The 20,744-nt window shown below is 33.2% G+C and overlaps 1 protein-coding gene across 3 annotated transcripts in view; it reads left to right on the forward strand.

The window, feature by feature from the left end:
* The window catches only part of LOC112053027 (protein starmaker-like), a 67,965-nt gene that overhangs the window by 17,509 nt on the left and 29,712 nt on the right, over positions 1–20,744 (forward strand). For 2 of the 3 annotated variants that reach the window (XM_052890823.1, XM_052890822.1), the window contains exons 1-2: positions 3,505–3,560; positions 4,077–4,144. Coding sequence is in view for 1 of the 3 variants with exons in the window: in XM_052890821.1 (XP_052746781.1) it covers positions 3,542–3,560; positions 4,077–4,144 (87 nt within the window). In the remaining 2 variants the exon portion in view is untranslated. Of the gene's footprint in view, positions 1–2,792; positions 2,863–3,493; positions 3,561–4,076; positions 4,145–20,744 lie in introns of those variants that run through there. The other variant, XM_052890821.1, reaches the window with a different exon arrangement.

The following is a 20,744-nucleotide window of genomic DNA, read 5'->3' on the forward strand; positions in this document are numbered from 1 at the left end:
ATTAAGCATAAAATATTTCATTTGACATATTAGACGACTAAATAACTAATGAGGGTATATAAATAACATTACTTAACTGTTTATATCTGGCAACCCCCCCGGTGCTGTGTGAAAGTAGGCAACCTTTACAATTATTTTAGGTATATTCTATACCCTAAAATAATTGAATTCCCACTATGAATGTTGCCAATAAATCGTCGAGTGGCAGAGAATAACCTTGAGTGAAATCCCGGACTTGTGACCGTTGTGTGCAGGGTTAAGGACATCTTATAAATCTAGTTAACACTCCCCTTCTTCATTCAAATCTTTCTTTTAGCCTATATTAAAATAATCCATGAAAGATTATACAATAAAACAAGTTTTACTTCAGTAGTGTGGTCTAAATCCCACACGTTTTGTTGGAGATGCTACGAAGGTGTCTATTTATTTTTCTGTTTACGCATCAATGTCAATAATGTGTGAATTGCGTAGATGTGTCAGATTAATTCAAGCTAATCAAATTGCGGGGAACCGTCAATTAGTGGATGGCCAATGGGAATTGAACAAACCGCGCGTGCGCAATCCGATCGATTTCTAATTAAGTGATGTAAAGCGTTTCCCATAATCATGTCATTATTTGTTATTGAATTAGCAACCATAACGCTATGCACGAAAATGTGTTTCAGTTGGCTTCGGATATTAACAGGTTGGTGTCAAAGGCGTGGCTGTGGAGCTGTCTGTAGTACGGTGTGGTGTGTGGTGGTTCAGTGAGTTGTTCACGAGTAACGCAGGCCACACACGATCAAGTTTACCGTCAATTCTGCATCGTCAGAAGGGATGTCCAATCAAATAAATATCATAATATTTTGTGGTATTTTTTAAAGTTGATACTGAGAAAGAATACAATGATAACATAAGCTAACTTATCCTAACAACTATACAAATCATGTTCTGTGAAATGGTGGCCAGAATACTGGCTGCATTTCACGATGGACAGCCAGGCTGATCTTTTGCGCAAAAAATGAGGCAGCTTTTTGGCATCCGTTGATGCAACTCGCTGATTAAGTTTGGAGTTTTTTTTTGGTACTGCGACTTCATATAGCCCAAGGGTCTCCACGGCAAAGGAAAAAATATGTAACTCTCAGTTAGAGAGGCATACTGGTGCCACTTACCAGTTGCAGCTATTTCTGCTGCGGCTCCTGCCCTTGATTCTGTCTCCTTGATATGACACGAAGCCAATGGATATAGCATCCTACATTAAGGGCCGATCCATTTCCCAGAAAACCTACGAACATTCCTTAGTTGTCTTGCCATATCTCCTCTCTTGTGGTTTCGATATTATTAACTTAACAATTCGTACTTTACCTTTTGTTTCAACCTACATATATATAAAGCGCTAACGCAAGCACTTTACTCAACCTAACAGCTAGACCATCCAGTTTCTATTCATAAATCACTTTTTATATATTTGTACTAGCGGACGCCCGCATCGTCCGCGTGGATTTCAGCTTTTCACAAATCCCGTGGGAACCATGAATGTTATTATACATATAAACCTTTCTCTTCAATCACTCTATCTATTGAAACAAACCACATCAAAATTCTTTGCGTAGTTTTAAAGATTTAAGCACAGTTTTATACTATGTAGTGATGTTTATAAGACCGCGCTCCGATGTATTCGTCCACAAACTAAACAACCGATGAACATATCTAACCACAAATAAAATAGGTTACAAAGAATGCGGATGTTGTCCTTGATTAGAAATAAGTCAAAGTACAACGACACGAAGAGTGTCTGCTGACCGAGTTTCTGAGGCGCGGCATTAAAATGTATTTTTATTTACAAACTTGCTATTGTTCGCAGCAAACGTGAATGTTTCTATTGTGGGTTCTACGGTAAATGTTATGTGGTGTGTAAGGGATAGCGATTCAAGCGGGTAGGCTTTTCTGCGAAAATTCATACTCTTTGTAGGTATTTTATATTTCTTTGTAAGTAATAAGGGGAATGAAAAGTGGAGGAGTAAAATACTTCGTTTGTGTACATGTGATGGCACCCACGGTTCGATATACCCACATGCCTGCCGCGCTAACGGCTTGACATCCAGCAAAACTAATTATGTGTTGATCGCATGTGCGACCATCAAGCACTTAGTTAAACTATGTTTTAGGCAACATTATTTTATTTATTTGTTGAACGCGCTAATCTCAGGAACTACTGGTCCGATTTGAAAAATTCTTTCAGTGTCAGATAGCCCATTTATCGAGGAAGGCTATGGGCTATATAATATCCCCGTATTCTTACGGGAACGGGAACCATGCGGGTGAAACCGCACGGCGTCAGCTAGTACAGAGAGAAAATTATTTTGATTTTCGCTCTCCCATCTCAAATTAAATGGCATGTTATACCTTTTTACTATCTGACTTCCGAGGTAAATACGTTCAGTCGTTCACTGTCACTAATATTATCTAATATTCTTCGTCACAATAGATAGTTGTTTGCGGCATCCAATAAATTGCCACCCCCATATCGAACACCCCGCCATCGATTTATATTCACGCCGTATATTACCATTTTAGCTTTGCGACTCGTTGAGCTATGTCGGTAACTTTGTTAATAAATTAAATGATAAGCAATGTTAATAATAAAATAACGCAAATTAAACCTTTTCAAATCCGAGAGAGGCGTGACGTTTATAACAGATGCCTGTCCGTTTATTTATTTCTTCGCTTCATTTCTCGCTTACAAATAACAATAATGTTTAATTAAAAGTATAATTAACGGAGTCCTTCAAATATCTGATTTCTTGTTGCAGGTAAATAAAGCTTCGAGGAAGACGAGAATATAAAATAATTAGACGCCGTAATTGGCATCAGACCCGTCTGGTGAGTTTTATTATATTCTCCTTATATTGTAATTATATGTCGGTAGTTAATAGATTTTTTTTTAAACTGCCCTTGCTACATGCGAATTGTCTTGCTTCATTATATTGTGTATAATTTAATGTCTGTGCGATTGAATTACGCTAAGCAAAGCTGTGCGTTTTTTTTAATGACATATAAACTAAGTTCCGGCGATAGTCAGAGAGACCTCAATTTGTAAAGGCTGCACGTTTTAAGCCTACTCGATATGTTAATATGCTAGCAAATTATGGAATATATGGCTTTGGAAGGTCCAAACCGTCTATCTTTCAATCAGTTTTCTTTTGTATTTCCTTCATTTTGCCAGTCATTTTACTGCTATTCGAGAAACACCATTAGGGATAAAATTTTAAGGGTTTTAAGGGTAGAAAACGGGGAATCTGCACTCTTGTAACTTGTTACCTTCCAAAGTCACCAAGTTTCAGTTAGGTAAGTACTCCATGATACTCACTGTAGTCCATGATTGACTACAGTACTTACCTAATTGAAAAGCATGAGGTATGTGTATTGCTAACGCATTCTCTTAGTTTTATTAAATTTATTATTACGTGATAATTAGCGCTGAAGTCAAAGAAATGTTTCTGTCTTGTTACAGATTTGACATTCCATTTTGACCGGAAACAATCAGCAAGTTTTCACAAGGATGTGCAAAGACAATAAAGGTAAATATAGAATTGCATCCTGTTTACTCGTATTAGTTTTATAAGTTGTTTATTTTATGGTTAGGTAAAGAAAACTGTGTGCCTAGTGGGTGTTTTCAATGTTTCCATACTGTTACTATCACGTTGACGTTTACGCAAATTTATATGGAATTGAAACAGTTGTGCAGTAGTGCCACTAGATGGCGCTCTTTCAATTTCATACAAATTCGCGTTTACGATATCGCGTTCTAAAATGTGCGTGTTTTTACGTAGCGAATGTGCTGCTTATGCGACATAATTTCTCCAACGCGTTTGGTTGTTTTTTTTTATTTATCTTATATGTCTTAATCAATAGATTAACACTGAACGGTAGACTTTTTCCTCATCAGTAATCAGTACCGTCAGAGTTATTCTATATACTGTGAAATATGCACTGCGATTTTTTCCCATTTATTGTTTGTTTTACCTTATTATTTGATAACCGTTACTTTTACGGTAATTGAATGGTTTGAATAGAATTGTAATCCGTTTTGGCAGCTTGCGGATATCCAGTGACGAGCGGCCTGGCTGACGAACGTAATCCACGGTTGAAGATAGCAACCCAGGTAGGTAGAATATTAATAGTGAGAGAAAAATATTTTGACGGACTCCGTGGCGCAATGGTATGCGCCGTGGATTTACATGACGAAGGTCCTGGGTTCGATCCCCGGCTGGGCCGATTGAGATTTTCTTAATTGGTCCAGGTCTGGCTGGTAGAAGGCAAGTTATCAGCCTACCGGCAAAGACGTATCGCCAAGCGATTTAGCGATGTCGTGTAGAAAACCGAAAAGGGATGTGGATTTTAATCCTCCTCCTAACAAGTTAGCCCGCTTTCATCTTAGACTGCATCATCACTTACCATCGGATGAGATTGTAGTCAAGGGCTAACTTGTAAAGTTAAAAAAAAAACAACACCAGCAAGCGATAATATATCATTTCTGAATATATTTCTCTCATCTGAATTATTATTGTTTGAAACCATTTTGTTTGTTTCTATTTTTTTTTTGTTGTCAGCAAGGTTTTGTTACATGCTAATGCGATTTTTTTATCTATGTTTCAAACATTCGAACAGGCTTCACTCTAATTGATTGATTATTGAGCCCCATTGAAAGACTCTAATTTGGAAATTTCCTTACACCTTAAGCGGGCTTATCTCGGCTTCTTAGTCAAATGTTTCAAAATAATCTAGAATAGTTCAAATACAATTTCCTAGTAGCTTTACTAGAAAAAGGCCTCGTTCATCTTTTTCTTTTTTTAATTTGTATTATTTGTATCTGATGTAAAACATATATATTTTATAGTTCATGTATATTTGTGAAGCAGTGTTAAATTTTAGTGTTTTAATTAGCATCACCCGATTGCTTTTCGATCCTTGTAGATACCATTTTAATAGGTACATATTATTATTTGGAGAGAGAAAAAATAATTCCCATCAGACTGAGAAAGAGTTAAGGTAATAAATAATATGTGCTTATTAGGTATTTGCTATGCACGTCGGCAGCAATTTGGTCTTGTATCATTTTAATATTGGGTTTCGTTTGGCTACCATTGTTTAATATAGCTGAATACGCCAAAAGCCACATTGTATGCAACCGTTTTAGTACGATTCAAACACCTCGCAATTGTCGACGGTTTTCGAATTTCGAGGATCGAGAATTTTACTCGATGAGTAAATGAAAAATGCATCTTATCATCTTTGTTATAAAGTCGACTTCTTCGTTGTTTCTACTAATACAACCAACGATCAAATATCATTTTCATTACTATGAAAATGTTTATTTTAAATAAGCCAAATAAACGAGTTGGAATAACGAGCGAACTTTAAAATCAATTGAATTTTTTTAATTTTTTCATCTAAATAATCTAAATCTGTTGTTGACCATCACACTGTTTTTTTGATGCGTCTAAATTATTTTCATAGTTTATTATCTCAATAATTATGCATACAGATGATGCTTTACTCAGACGTCATAGAGTTTCGTTTCGATGGAGACTATCGATGGTGTAGACTCGTACTAAATTAACAAAGGTACAGGTATATCATTTGGACATTTGCAACTAATAAGGGCCACTGCCGAGAGGGTTGATATTGGATTAATTAATCAAAATTAAATTTACAGATCAAACGTTGCATGATTCCAAGTTAATCATATTTGTGCCTTTGTATCAAACCATTGCAATTCTATTGGAATGTACCGGATGGTTTATTGGAATACCATTGCTGATTTACCATATAAAGCCGAGCCTTTGTGAATTATGCATTTTCTGACGTCAAAGGAGATATGACGAACTTTGACTCAATTAAATTCGAGATCTAATATAGACGTATATGCTTCGTGTGTTTTGAATATGTACTGATATTATAAAGCTGAAGAGTTTCTTTGTTTTCTTAAACGTGCTTATCAGGAATTACTTATTGGTCTACAAGTGGTATTATTTTCCTATTGAGAGCTTACGCTGCGTAAACGGTTAAAGTTTCGCAAACGCGTTAGCCCAAAGTAACTATTCCACGCGGACGAAGTCGTGCGCGGAACCTAGTAAAGTATAAATTATATAATGTTGAAAATGTGAAACGAAAAAAAATGTTGATATTACATAAAGTGAAACAATCTGAACTAAATTCACATCCAATATAATATAGCATGTAAAATTTTAATATCGTTTAATATTGGATCCATAATATCAAAACGAGAAATTTGAAGGACAGTCAAATATTGATAAAAATAAATTAAATACCAAGCGTACAAAATATTCAACATAGGTCGAGCTTATATTGGATCATATCCTTTGCATATTTTATGAGATCATGTCAAGTTTGACGTCATAAAATAAAATTACAAAACTCAGTTATACAACATTTAGATTGTCGTGGCTTAACGGTATATTCGGTAATATTCTGGTAGAAATTTCACGACTATTTTGTACAATGAAGTGCCTAATAAAGACAACGTCACCGGAATGTGCACAATCTACCTTGCGGTGCAAGTTTGCTTGTATTTACTTGTTCTCGACACATCATAATTTAAACTTGCCTGAGTTTTGCACCAATTAATATTGTTTCCAACTTTATCAACAGTTGGTGCAGTGTTGACTTACATTTAATTAAAACTAAATTCATTATTTCAACAAAATGTAATTTGATACTAATAATACAAAGTAGGCTTTGTACAATCGAGTCACATTGTCTTTATCAATAAAATCACACTGTTAAACATATTGCAGAATCTGTTGCTGCTCGTGTTATATATGTCTGTATATTTTATATGTGTTGACATAATTGTATTTTGGTGTATATGTATTCTTTTGATTTTCATTTTTATACTTTTCATTACAATTGTTGTTAAATCTGCATTCATGTTTAAGACTTAGGATTCTTTTTATCTATTTATTTACCACGGTCCGTCTAAACTGGCATCAAAATCTGGAAGATCATCGTTAATGGGAATGATTAATTTACCTTCATTAACGAAAACAAGAAACATAAATGTTTATGAAACGCGAAATCATCATAAATTTTCATAAATAAAAATTATCATTTGCCTATTTTGGCGAATCAGAAATTCGTATAGCGTTATTAGGTGTATTATAGCATGTATTTTAGTAAACCAATAATTGAGACTAATTAGTTACTATAAGTAAAACTAAAACTTGAATTCCACAAATAAATTTTTTTTAATAAATCACAGATCGTTAATAAAAATTATTTAATATTAGCACAATGCCATTCCCACAGTTACAACATCAACGTCATGATTTTCTTATCGCTAAACTTCTTGTCACTACAATATTTCGGCTGAGACATTCAATATACGTGTATTTATATATTAATAATGCTACAAAAACTAAAAAAAGTGATTTTATGTGTAGACAATTATAGAAATTCATTATTTTCCCACGTCCAATTTTAGTGTTTGAGGCCTTAAATTTCTGAAACCATTAATTTTATCAGTTTAAAAGTAAATACATCTCTTACCAACGTTTTATGTAAGTTTTTATATATGATATATGTGTATATATATATATATATATATATATATATATATATGTTATACATGTATCATCGTATCACTATCGTCCGCCCTTGAACCTCTGAAATCCAGCCCTGTCAGTTGTCACAAAATTCACTCTTAGCGGACGTCTACTAACTATAAGCACTATAACCTACCTGCCTCTTCAAGTTTGTACGTCAAGCGGTCGATATGTCGTGATGAGTGACCTTCCGCTTTTATAACATATACCTATAGATTATTATTTAAGTCAATTTCAGTTCATAAGTACGTACATATCACAGTACGCTCACAAATCACTATAAAATACATTTTTTTTGCGTTAGACAGGAATTTAAGATTACAAAACCTATATAATTATCATAACATGTTGTATATATTGCCAGTGCTATTATCTGTTATGTGATATAGTTTCACCAAAATATTCTTATCAAGTTATGTATCAAATTATTATCGTATGCAAACATACATTAAACTCGGATAAGCCGCACGCACGAAGCGTTGTAATGAGATTAAAAATATATATTTATGTTTATTACACAATGCACTTGTAGGCACTCTATTTTGTTTATAGTTAATAAATGCTGTTCGTTCTTAAAGACTCCACTAATCTAGTTTTCCGTTTGATGTTTTATTTTCATCGATTTTTATAAGATATTTACCAGCATTATGTTATTTTTTTAAAATTGACTCAAAAGTTAATTCTAATCTTAGACGAATTATAAAGGTCACTGCCTCCATAGACGTTACCTCTCTAGTGCAGTCAATGAATACATAAAAGAAGCATATATCGAAAGGAAAAGGGGTGTGGGTTTTCATCCTCCTCCTAACAAGTTAGCCCGCTTCCATCTTAGACCGCATCATTACTTACCATCAGGTGAGATTATAGTCAAGGACAGACTTGTAAAAAAATAAAAAAGTAAATAAAAAGTCGTCATTAAAATTAATGGGTAAACAATAATTCATCCCCTGTTTTCGACATGTAAAAGTTCTTATTAAGCGGTCGCAGAGCGGAGCTATTTTGATAATTCTTTTATTTAATAGAAAAGGTATATTCCAGAAATGGTTGACCATATAAGTTTTAAAAACAACTCTAAGAATAGGAAAACAATGGATAATTGATTGTTTACCTATTGATTTCAATGTAGAAACAAGCATTACTTTTTATTGAGTTGTCCTATTTTAACAATACTTTTACTATACCATCCATCCACCCTTTTAGTAAGTTATTTTTTTTTTCATTAAATATTTACGTCCATCGTCATTTTTATTTTTTAATGTCATTCAATATTCTTCTCATTAGTATTTCCGCATTTAAAAATGGATAATTGTTCTCTGTATTTTTCTATATTTGTAACACAACACCAGCAGGTAGCCGTTTACCGATAACGGTCCCGGTGCACTGCACATCCTTATCTCTATTGACATTTATGGCCCAAAGAGACAATTCATGACGAGCTTACTATAGTTGAGCTATGTCAACGGATTTCCTTATTTCTGATTTATAGTATGAGATAGATATGCCAACTCGGATTTTGTTTTTACATGAAAAAAAATAATATGTAAAACATAAAACGTTGTCGAAGTATCAATAGATTGTAGTGATAGGTACTTCGTCAGCGCACGGTAAAATACGAGAGTGCATTTTTAAATATGGTAGGGTTGGAAAAATGCCACATGAAACAATACTGGCCAAGAGGCAGTAAGCTCAATAGTAATATAAACTTTGATGACCATTTTTCTAAGACCCCATCCAATGAATTCACTTTGGGCCTCAGTTGTTATAGTTATGCCTCTAGTAGCACAATATATACTTTTGCAATCCATATCGACGGCAGAATGCGAAATTGTAGTAATCCACAAACTATGAAATATTTTTTTATTGCACTGTTCGAATCAGAACAAACTGCTTCAAATGGTCTGGGTCACGTAACTCAGCGATGAAAAGTTATAAAATTAACATTTTAAAAAAATATGTTTAACTTAAGTGCCTGCAATCAAAAAGGCAAAGTTACAAAAAACAGTAATAACTTTAACTATGTCGATTACAACAAAAATATTTTTGTTTACACCATAAGTTTTACAACGTAAGGCTGGACAGCACTAGTTAAAGTATTGCTGCTTACAACGTTTATGTTTTCCTTAGAAAAATGCCTTTGAACCAGCTCCACACAACTTTAGTGCAATTACAGCGTTTTAACATTCTGTAAAAATAATTCAAAATCTCAACAAAATAATAATTCTCTCCCAAGAAATGCAACATTAATATGGGTAATAACGGCGGATTGATGACGTTTTCAATGCAGTAGTCGATTTGACGTTTGCAATTGTCATGTCATAGTTGGTTTAAGGGCGCCATCTTGATATAACTCAAAAACTATGGTTTTAATTTTATTTAGTTAAATTTATTCACTTTAATAAGTTTTAATAAAATCCTTGTATTTTACCTGACCTGAAATGGACCTCCATTTGACAAATAATTGTTAGAATGAGATTTCATAGTATGATGATATTTAGAAAAAAACAACTAGTCTAATACACGCTAGTTATGATTTTTTGTAATAAACTGAAAACGTTTTTTTGGCTTTGGTGAACACTTTCGTTTTTGTGGCTGACGAAATTTCGCTTTCTGCCATCGATATGGCATTTACAGAGACAGTATCAAACATAAAAAAACGCCATTAAACATGGAAACAACGCACAAAACAACTCTTCCTCTTTATTAAATTAAATAATAGTTAGTACGTACATATATTTTTTAGTAAACAAACGCGTCTATGTCATGCTACTTCGATTTCCTGTTACGGAAACAGCGTACCGATATATAATTTTATTACTAACATAAATGTTAGCAATTTATGTAATATTAACTGACATGACGTGGTAACTTACATCCCAAGTGGTTATTAATAAAAACATAATCAATACAAATAAGTAATAAACATAATTATTATATTTAAATATAAATAAAACAGTGTTATATATAATAATTATGTTTTAAAATTTTAAAGTGTTTGTCCTCTAATTTCAAAATAGGTAACTGTGTTTTCTTTAATTACTATAGTTATTTACCCGATATTAAGACTCGAGTAAACCTTTTTTTATTTAATTTTTGTGTCTATTTGTCCGGGCTAATCGGAATAGCCAAAGTGATTTTAATGGGACGATATAGATTATCGAGCAACATAATAGGTACTTTTTATACCGGAATAATCTATCCTTGGCTGGTGGGAGGATTCGGCCGTGGCTAGATCCTTACAAGTTTGCCCGCTTATCTTCGATTGCATCATCTCTTACCATCAGGTGGAGATTGTAGTCAAGGGCAAACTTTAAAGAATAAAAAACAAAAATTACGGTTGTCACAAGATTTGTGAAAAATCTGAATATCGCGAAGTTGTGGGCATCCAATAAATATAGACCTAAAAATAGATATTCTATTTTTGGAAGACTATATTTCGTCTTTAGTTGTAGTGGCAAATAACAGGCGCGTTTGTGTGACACTCAAGAAGCTTTAACATAGCAAAAAAATGGTATCCTGTTTCAAATTAGTTGCAAAATGCTAGATTGTTTATCCCAACTTTTACCCCCATATCTTATAAACAACTAAACATATTTCGTCATCAATCCATATTCGGCTCACTGCTGAGCTCGAGTCTCCTCTCAGAATGAGAGGGGTTAGGCCAATAGTCCACCACGCTGGCAAAATGCGGATTGGCAGATTTCACACACGCAGAGAATTAAGATAATTCTCTGGTATGCAGGTTTCCTCACGATGTTTTCCTTCACCGATTGAGACACGTGATATTTAATTTCTTAAAATGCACACAACTAAAAAGTTGGAGGTGCATGCCCCGGCCCTGATTTGAACCCACACCCTCCGGAATCGGAGGCAGAGGTTATATCCACTGGGCTATCACGGCTCTTAAACATATTTCGGTGGAACATATCTAAGAATCATTGCTTTTAAATAAAAAAATCTCATCCAAATAAGTACAGACAGTCACATAGCAGTCAGGCTTATGACACCCCTCTATTAGCGTCTAGGGTTAAAACATAAAACTTGCGTAGTACAATTCGTCATATATGTGACCGTATACATTTTGTACGGAATGAATAAAAATGATATTCCTCATATCATCAAAGCATTCATCTTCATCTTAATCTTATCAAAACAGTAGGTTCAGCAGGTTTATCTTAAAACATAACAGCGTAATCGGTTATCATTGTTCTTTAGTGTTTATATAACAGTAACATAATATTATATTTAAATATATAAGAATAAGAAAGAATTTAAATCGATTAGGCTTGAATTACTACGACATTTCCAAAAACTATCGTCATATTTCAGTCTATTGATACAAAATATTGTCGAAACTATAAACAAAAACGTTCCACATAAATAATAATCTAAATATTAGTTTATTGCGAACAGACAGACAAACAAGGCGGGGGACTTTGTTTTATTAACCGACTTCAAAAAGGAGGAGGTTCTCAATTCGATCGGTATTTCTTATTTTTTTTTAAATTTTCTACTGCTTACATAATCTTCACACAAACACAAAACCTTGTGTGAGGATTATGTAAGCAGTACACAGTACACCGATCGGAGTCTATTTTTACATTTCTAATCTTAAAATACGCATGATATGAGTACGTTTTCAGTGATAGTAAATAATAATGAATACGTCGACATAAGTAACTGTGTAGGAGGGATTGACGTCATGTTTACAAACAAAGAAAATGCCGTACTAGTGACAATCGATAAAATGTTTGAATTCTTCACAATCGAAGCAACCTCTCTTGTATTATAAATTACCTATATCATTAACCTCTCGTATACACGTCTTTGTAGTAAGAGAGCCCGGGATGCTGAATTTGTAGTTACTAAAGCGTTATGATAGGATGAATAAATGGTTATTTACTTTTTTCGACTTTAAAAGCATTTTTTATTACTTTGGCTTACTGTAATTGTCAGCGATATTAGCGATTCATTGGGAGATTATTTCCATCAAAATAAGTAAGAACTATTCGCGCTCGTAGCTCGAGAACTAAAATCTAAATGTTTTATTTTGTAACTTTAGGACCGTCCCATTCCATTATATTACGCTAAAATCGTTGGATTTTCTAAATTCACACCTTTTAGTTATTAAATAACCTACTATATCCTTATCTGACGTACTGGTAGAGTATTTCTGAAATTATTTTTTTTTGTTGCCCTAAATGTACTAAGGGCTCATACTTGGTGGAAGTCTCAACGTGCAAGGTATAAATAATCCCTTATGTGTATCTGCCGCGCTCGAGTGACTGTAAAAATCCCCTCTTCGATTCCCTTACTATATTATTGCTCGTGCAATATTTTGTTCGACGTGTTCAACATTAAAGTTATCGCTGGCTGTCAAAATAACATACAGATATTATGGGTCATTGCACAAAATTTAATGCTGTCAAATAAAATGCACTTTTTATCTTAAAAATAATAAAATAATGAAAAATTCATGTTTCTAAATTTTTTTTTATTTAAAATGTCTACAAAATATAAAATTATATGCGTTTACGACGTGAACTTAAATTCAATATAATATTGTATTGTGAAAAGTTTAATAGCAGTGCTGTAGTATCAAAATACTCACAAATAACTTATTTTTAGTGCATTATCAATGAGGTATTACTCGATAATGTAATTAGTGATAACCTAATGAGTATATTAATTGCTATGTTATTTTACGAAATTTGAATAGGTATATTATGAATGAATTTTACGATAAAAATCACACACATAATTAATATTATGATCTCATCTTATACTACTGACGTAAAACTATGCTGAGCAGCATTGCTGTTTAATGCTGAGTGATAGACTGTTAGTATAATTGACAAGTGCCTTTTAGATATTTTTTTCTCCTCCTCCTAAATCTATAGTTGAGATGTCATTCGATAGTTCATAGTTTAGTAATCAAAAAAATACTTTTGTGCATGTTTAACTATATAGTTGGTTTTATGTTACGAAAAAAATAGCGTTCGATTAAAAATAATGATTTTAACATTGTTAAAAAAACATATTTTTATTTTTATTTAATTATTTATAACTTTTGTAATTTATGCGATGCGGCCCTTAATTTTAAAAACTATCTGCGATTCCTAATCCAATGACACCTCAACCAACTTTTAGCAGGAGAAAAAAATTATCTAAAAGGCGCTTGTTAACTAGACTGTGTTATATATCTTTCCTCTCACTGTGTTGTCTGGATTTTGGATCATGGTGACATTGGGAGGTAGCAGATAACGAACCTTAATTCCTTTCGATTCGATTCGATCGATTCGACAGCCCGTGACGTCCGTCAGTCGCACGCTGTGCAGTCGCGTTTGTCTTCCCTTAGACTAGAGACTATTTGCCGATAGTCTTATATAGGACTAGCAGACGATTGCGACTTCGTCCGCGTGGAATTTAGTTTTTCACAAATCTCTCGGGAACCATGAATTTTTCCGGGATAAAAAGTAGTCTATGTGTTAATCCTGGTTATAATATATCTTAATACCAAATTTCACCTAATTCGGTTTAGTAGTTGAGGCGTAAAAGAGTAACACACATTCATATCATCAAAATCATCAGTTTTCGCAAATCTAGGAAAACCTTGGATTTTTTCAGGATAAAAAGTAGCCTATGTGTTAATTTAGAGTAAAATCTATATCCATTCCAAATTTTAGCTAAATCGCTTCAGTAGTAGCGGCGTTATAGAGTAACAAACATCCAAACATCCATACAAACTTTCGCGTTTATAATGTTAGTAGGATAGATAGACTATTATAGGCACACACACACACACAAATAAACTATTGTGTTGTGGATGTGTAGATCAACAAACAGTCGGCTGACTGCTTTGATATTATTACATTTCACTTTTCAATTTTTGAAGAGAACTATCGCAAAAGTAGTAATGAAGCTTAATAATACAACATTGAATAAAAATATATTTGCTTTTAGAATATAAAAGAAAAATCAAGGAAATTAATCCAAACCAATACATCTGAGAAGAGGCACCCTCTCTTATCTTATATTATATAAGCTGCTTAAAACTCTGTTTGTCATCGATAGCTGTCTTGGTTTTTTTTTTGGTTGCATGCGTAACCAACAAAGAGAAGCTTCACTGGGTCCGGTAGTTAATTCATATTCCAATCGATGGGAACAGCGAAACCACATCCAAAAATTCAGTAAGTATTCTTGATTAATGCCCAACGACCTACGAAAATCATTCAATGCACGACAAAAAAACTTATTGTCAACATCTGTTACAAAAGATTATTAATTAAATTTATTCGTAATTAAAATTCATTATATTCCTGACTTCAGTAACAGAATTTTTTGACGAATTTATCATTCAAAAATATTTATTAATAGATTCGGTTCATTCTCATACAACTTCATCTTTAAATCATTTTCGCTCGAAACCTCGTTTGTACTTAATGTAAAATATAGAGGTCTTTGTAAATATCTATTACAAAAACAAACTAGAATTGCTTAAATTTGCATCTGATATGAATTGATAACCTAGAAATAGTATATATGTTATGGTTAACAATAATGTGAATTTTTAACTAAGGACTAAGGCGAAGTGACTTAATTTGACGCAACTGCATTGATCTCTTATAGCAACTGTCATATTTGCTTAAATTTTAAGTACCACATGTCAATTACGTTATTTTTATTTATATTTTAAGAAATAAGTACGTAATGCATATACAATATGACTCTAATCTATGATGATAAAAAAACTGATGATGACCTCATCATCAGTTTTTTTTTTTTTTAGTTTTGAATTAATAAGTCGCTTAACTAGAGTATTATTAGCAGCGAACATTTTGTTTTTAGAATTATATTTGCCATATCTTTTTTAGAATTCCTCCAAATCCTCGGCTTCGAAGAAAAATTTGTATATTTCCTCTTAATATAACATAGTTAGGCCAGAAACTTTTGGACCTTAGTAATAATTCAAGAATATTTGAAATACTGCTGTGACATCCAGACAATACATCTAATAACATTTTAACTGCTGTGACATCCAGACAATAATTATTATATCTCGCATTCATTGTAGTACTATGAATAGATAGGATTTCCCAATCTTAACATCTACACTGTGCCAAATATACAAAATTTTCTTAAACGTTGAGCTTGAGAGCTAAGTCCTTAAGAAAATTTTGCATATTACCTATTAACATTTATAGTTTTTTTTATAGTGTTTTAACTTTTGAATATTACTAATATATCTGGAAATATTTAAAATACTGCTGTGACATCTAATAAATACATCTGGAAATAATTGAACTGCTGCTGTGACATGCAGACAATAATTATATCTACGATGACTGAATGCGAGATGAATGAAATGGCGACAGGTCTTATATTAAGTGACTCTTGAATGCCAAACTTAAGGGTAAAATATACAAAACGCTTGTAAGACCTGTTGTGCTGTATGGATCAGAATGTTAGGCGATAAAAGGGACGGATAGTAGAATGAGTATGGTTAAGAGAACGCAAGCGAAGGTATGAGTATATAAGAGGAAGTCCGTATCTGGTGCCAGTGACAGAAAAATACAGGAGTAAAAGGTTAGGCTTGGTATGTGCATGTAATGCTGAAGGATGAAAGTCCTATTACCAGAAAAATATTGAAATTGCAAGTGGAAGGACACAAAAGGAGAAGTAGGCCAAAGAAGAGATGGTTGGAGTGTGTAAAAGAGGCATGTATGCAAAGGAAGTGGATGCTGAGTTGTACTACGATAAATAGATGGAATTTCATAATCTTAACATATATATATTGTGCCAGGACCTTTCTGAGTCTACAAGGTTTAAGAAATTTTTGTATATTTCCTCCTAATTTTATATAGCCAGAAACTTTTAGACCTTTCTCATACACTTGAAAATATTTGAATTACTACTGTGATATCCAGACAATATATTTGACAACATTTGAACTACTGCTGTGACATCCAGACAATAATCACATCTGGTATACGTTGTACTACAATAAATAGGTAGGATTTCCCAATCTTAACATCTACACTGTACCAAATATACAAAATTTTCTTCAACGTTGAGAACTTAAGGACTTAGTCCTTAAGGAAATTTTGCATTTTTTCATTAACATTTATAGTTAGGCCAAAAACTTTTGAATTTTACTAATATATCTAAAAATATTACTGCTGTGACATCTAATAAATACACCTGGAAATATTTGAACTGCTGCTGTGACCTGCAGACAATAATTATAATATCTACGATGATTGAATGCAAGATGGATGAAATGGCGACAGGTCTCAATTGGCATTCGAGGGTCACATAGTAATGTGACCGTCGAATGCCAAATTTAAGTGTAAAATATACAAAACGGTTGAAAGACCTGTTGTGCTGTATGTATCAGAATGTTAGGCGTTAAAAGGGATGGCTAGTAGGAGAATGCATGCGAACGAAATGCGTATGTTGAGATGGATTTGATAAGAATTGATAAATTAAGGAATGAGGAAGTCTGAATGTGGTGCCGGTGACAGAAAAATTAAGGAGTAAAAAGTTTGGTTGGTATGGACTACACTACATGCCCACGTACATACGTGGACATGTAGTGCGGAAGAATTAAAGTCATATTACCAGAAGAATGTTAAAAATTGCAATTGGCTTTCACTTGCAATTTCAACACAAGAGGAGAAGAAGACCAAGGAAGAGATGGTTGGTTTGTGTAAAAGAGGCATGTATGTCAATAGAGTGGATGATGAGTTGATGGGTAATAAAGACGAATGGAGGAATAATAATAATCATGAGTTGTATTGGTAGGTTTTCCCTGAACATTTAGGTTGTGCCAGGATCTTTTTGAGACTACAACTTTGAGAGCTTACGCACTTAAAAATATTTGAAATACTGCTATGCTATCCAGACAATATCTTTGATAAAATTTGAACTGCTGCTGTGACATCCAGACAATAATTATTATATCTGCTATAACTTGTACGTCGATGAATTGGTAGGTTTTCCCAATCTGAACATCTAGGTTGTGCCAGGATCTTTCCGAGTATACAACGTTTCAGATATTTTGTATAGTTTCTCATAATTTCACATAGGCCAGAAATTTTGAAACCTTACGCATACACTTAAAAATATTTGAAATACTGCTATGCTATTCAGACAATATCTTTGATAAAATTTGAACTGCTGCTGTGACATCCAGACAATAATATCTGCTATGAATTGGTAGGTTTTCTCGATGTGAATATCTAGGTTGCACCAAGATCTTTGAGAGTCAACAACAACACAACAACGTTGAAGACAATTGCTCTTTGCCTCGTGAAAGACTTGGGTAGGGAGATGTACTTGTACATCAAAATTCTCACTACCTTGTCTTTCATGCGGATCGAGCATATATCGACGAAGTTCTGCGCTTCGTGTTTCAAGCTCAAGTCAAGATGAAAATTTGGAACATTGGCTAAGACTAGAGACCGGATTATATGCGATATAGATAACTCTTCATTTACATAAAAAATACCTAAAATTCATTAAATTTGAGAGATCAAGTAATAATTATTACCTTTTTGTTTCAAATAATATATTGTAGAATCACTCATACAGACAGATTACTAATAAATACACAAAGTCTAACAGGTGTTCTAAATGAAAAATATGAAAAGGTATCGTACATCGACTGAGCTATAATTTAAATTAGGTGATGTATACATAGTTTCATTTTCTGCAGAGATATTTCTAATTCAGTTTGATACAAAACTTCACAGCCTGGAACATTCTCTGAAATGTTTGAAACGTAGTCTATACATTTTTTTAATTAAAAAATAACAAATTTTCAAATTTCCGCCTAGCAATGCAATAACCGGTGGAAAAATTCATGTTATGTAACACGCTATCTAATATAATCCGTTCTCTAGTTATAACAACAGAAGCGTTATAAGCCACATAGGTTAATAATAGTTGTAGAATCATCCTCATCATCATAATAATCATCATCGTCTAAGGGCCAGGCCATCCTCCTTATCCATACTAATATTATAAAGCTGAAGAGTTCGTTTGTTTGTTTGATTGAACGAGCTAATCTCAGGAACTATGGTCCGATTTGAAAAATTCTTTCAGTTTAGAAAGCCCATTTATCGAGGAAAGCTATAGGATATCTATATATTTATACATAAATTATCCGCGGGATTTATATATATTAATATATAATATATTTATATATTATTCCTACGGGACCGGGAATCACGCGGGTGAAACCTCGCGGCGTCAGCTATTGGATATATGGAGCTTAGAGCCTCCATGCTGCTCCAATAGGGCTTGGTGGGCTTGGGGTTAGTATAGGCTGGACATAAAGTAACCACTGAAACAACAAGACACCTAATACAAGTACAATTCCTAATCCTCCCTCCACCTCATCATTGTGAAAATTGTACATCTCGAGATTCTTTATTCTGTATAAATACAATATAATAATGTTCATGCCAATAGTCATGCATGTGATTTAATGATATTATTTGACGTACAAAACTGTCATAAATTATTATAAAGTTACAATAGGCTAGTTGACACATTTTTTAACAAAGAGTCTTAAATTGTTCTTTTAAATTTTTCATTATTTTTTTTTTGAAAATACTTCCTTTCAATTTTTAATAAAACTTTTGATTAAATGCCCGAAAACGCTGTCCGCCATGATGGTTTATTATGTAATCTGTTACATTCCGTCAAGCGAGTTTTGTTTAGTACGCTTTAACTCAAAAGTTTCCTTAACCTTAACTTTTGAGTTAAAACATTTAGATCATTTTAAAGCAAACATTCGGACATCCTTTAGTTTGACGTGTATGTTTACTAAGATTATGACGTCAGGAGGACAATGTTTTTGGGGATTTTGAAAAATAGATAAAATATGCAATTTATGTCGTTGAGTTTTTAAAGTAATCTTTTACTATTTTTTATTAAAATTGGTATACTTCGGACCCTTATTCCAAGTACTCTATGAAATTAACATTGTTTATATTAAATTTGCTGTGAGTCAACTACCCTATTGTGAAATCGTATGTGGCAAATAATAATAATAAAATGTTTGTAACAATTGGTGACAAATAATAAACTTTATTCATTGTAATTATTATATTTTCTGATTTTGGATATTGTACCAAATAACAAAATAAAACCTAAGAAATAGTTACTATAGTAATATTTAATTATAGAATTATTTAATAATAGTAATATTTAAATATTTAATAATATTTTATGAAAAATGCAATAAAATCGAACTGTCTCCAAACAAGCAGTAAGATACGACTGCGTACATGATTTGCCTCAGACTAATATAATATTTATTTTTGCGATATAAATAAGAACCGAACGAAGGCTACAAGTTTGTTTTCTGCTCATAATTTATTTGTGTTCCGTATAAATCACGCTTCACTTCAGCAGCGGGAGTGCACAAATTACATTACTTCGACTTAGTGAAGTGGAAATAGATGCAAATGTTTGCAGAAGTTTCTTTACTGTTTTTTATAGGAAATAGACTTGTGCTTGACTACAATCATATCTGATGAAAAGCAATAATGAAGTCTTTGTCGCGGTACGCTTTCCATCTTAGGGCGAGTACATATTAGGCGTTTCGAAGCGCGCTTTGTTAACGCGCGTTTTAAGCATAAAGTGGTTGTTCGAAGGTGTATACACATGGAAGCGTGCGCTTCTGCAGGGTCATTATGTAACTCGGTGTACCATTTAAGTAATCAGTGACTACATCGTTTTGGATCGTATTTTCGTTTTTGCAATCATCTAACATTGTGTTTTTAACGAAATGACACAATAATCGTCATTTTACGTAAAGTAACATTAGTCTAGTAGCAGGTAATAACGTTATTTTAACGTAAAACTGATATTTACGTTACTTTGTTGAAATATTCATGTTAGACGATTGTTAAAACAAAACATCATTGCCACTTGATGTTAAATGGCGTAGTCAAAGTAATTTCGTAGAAATAACTATCTTAGATGATCACAAAAACGAAAATCGATGTAGTGACTCATTGTTTGAATGGTACACTGAGATACATAGATATACATAATGTCAGAATCTCGGCCGAACGCGCGTTGCATGGGCGTCAGCTGCACGTTTGTAGATACGAGCGTGCGCTTCAA

Source organism: Bicyclus anynana, chromosome Z, assembly GCF_947172395.1.
Source record: "Bicyclus anynana chromosome Z, ilBicAnyn1.1, whole genome shotgun sequence".
Taxonomy (NCBI): domain Eukaryota; kingdom Metazoa; phylum Arthropoda; class Insecta; order Lepidoptera; family Nymphalidae; genus Bicyclus; species Bicyclus anynana.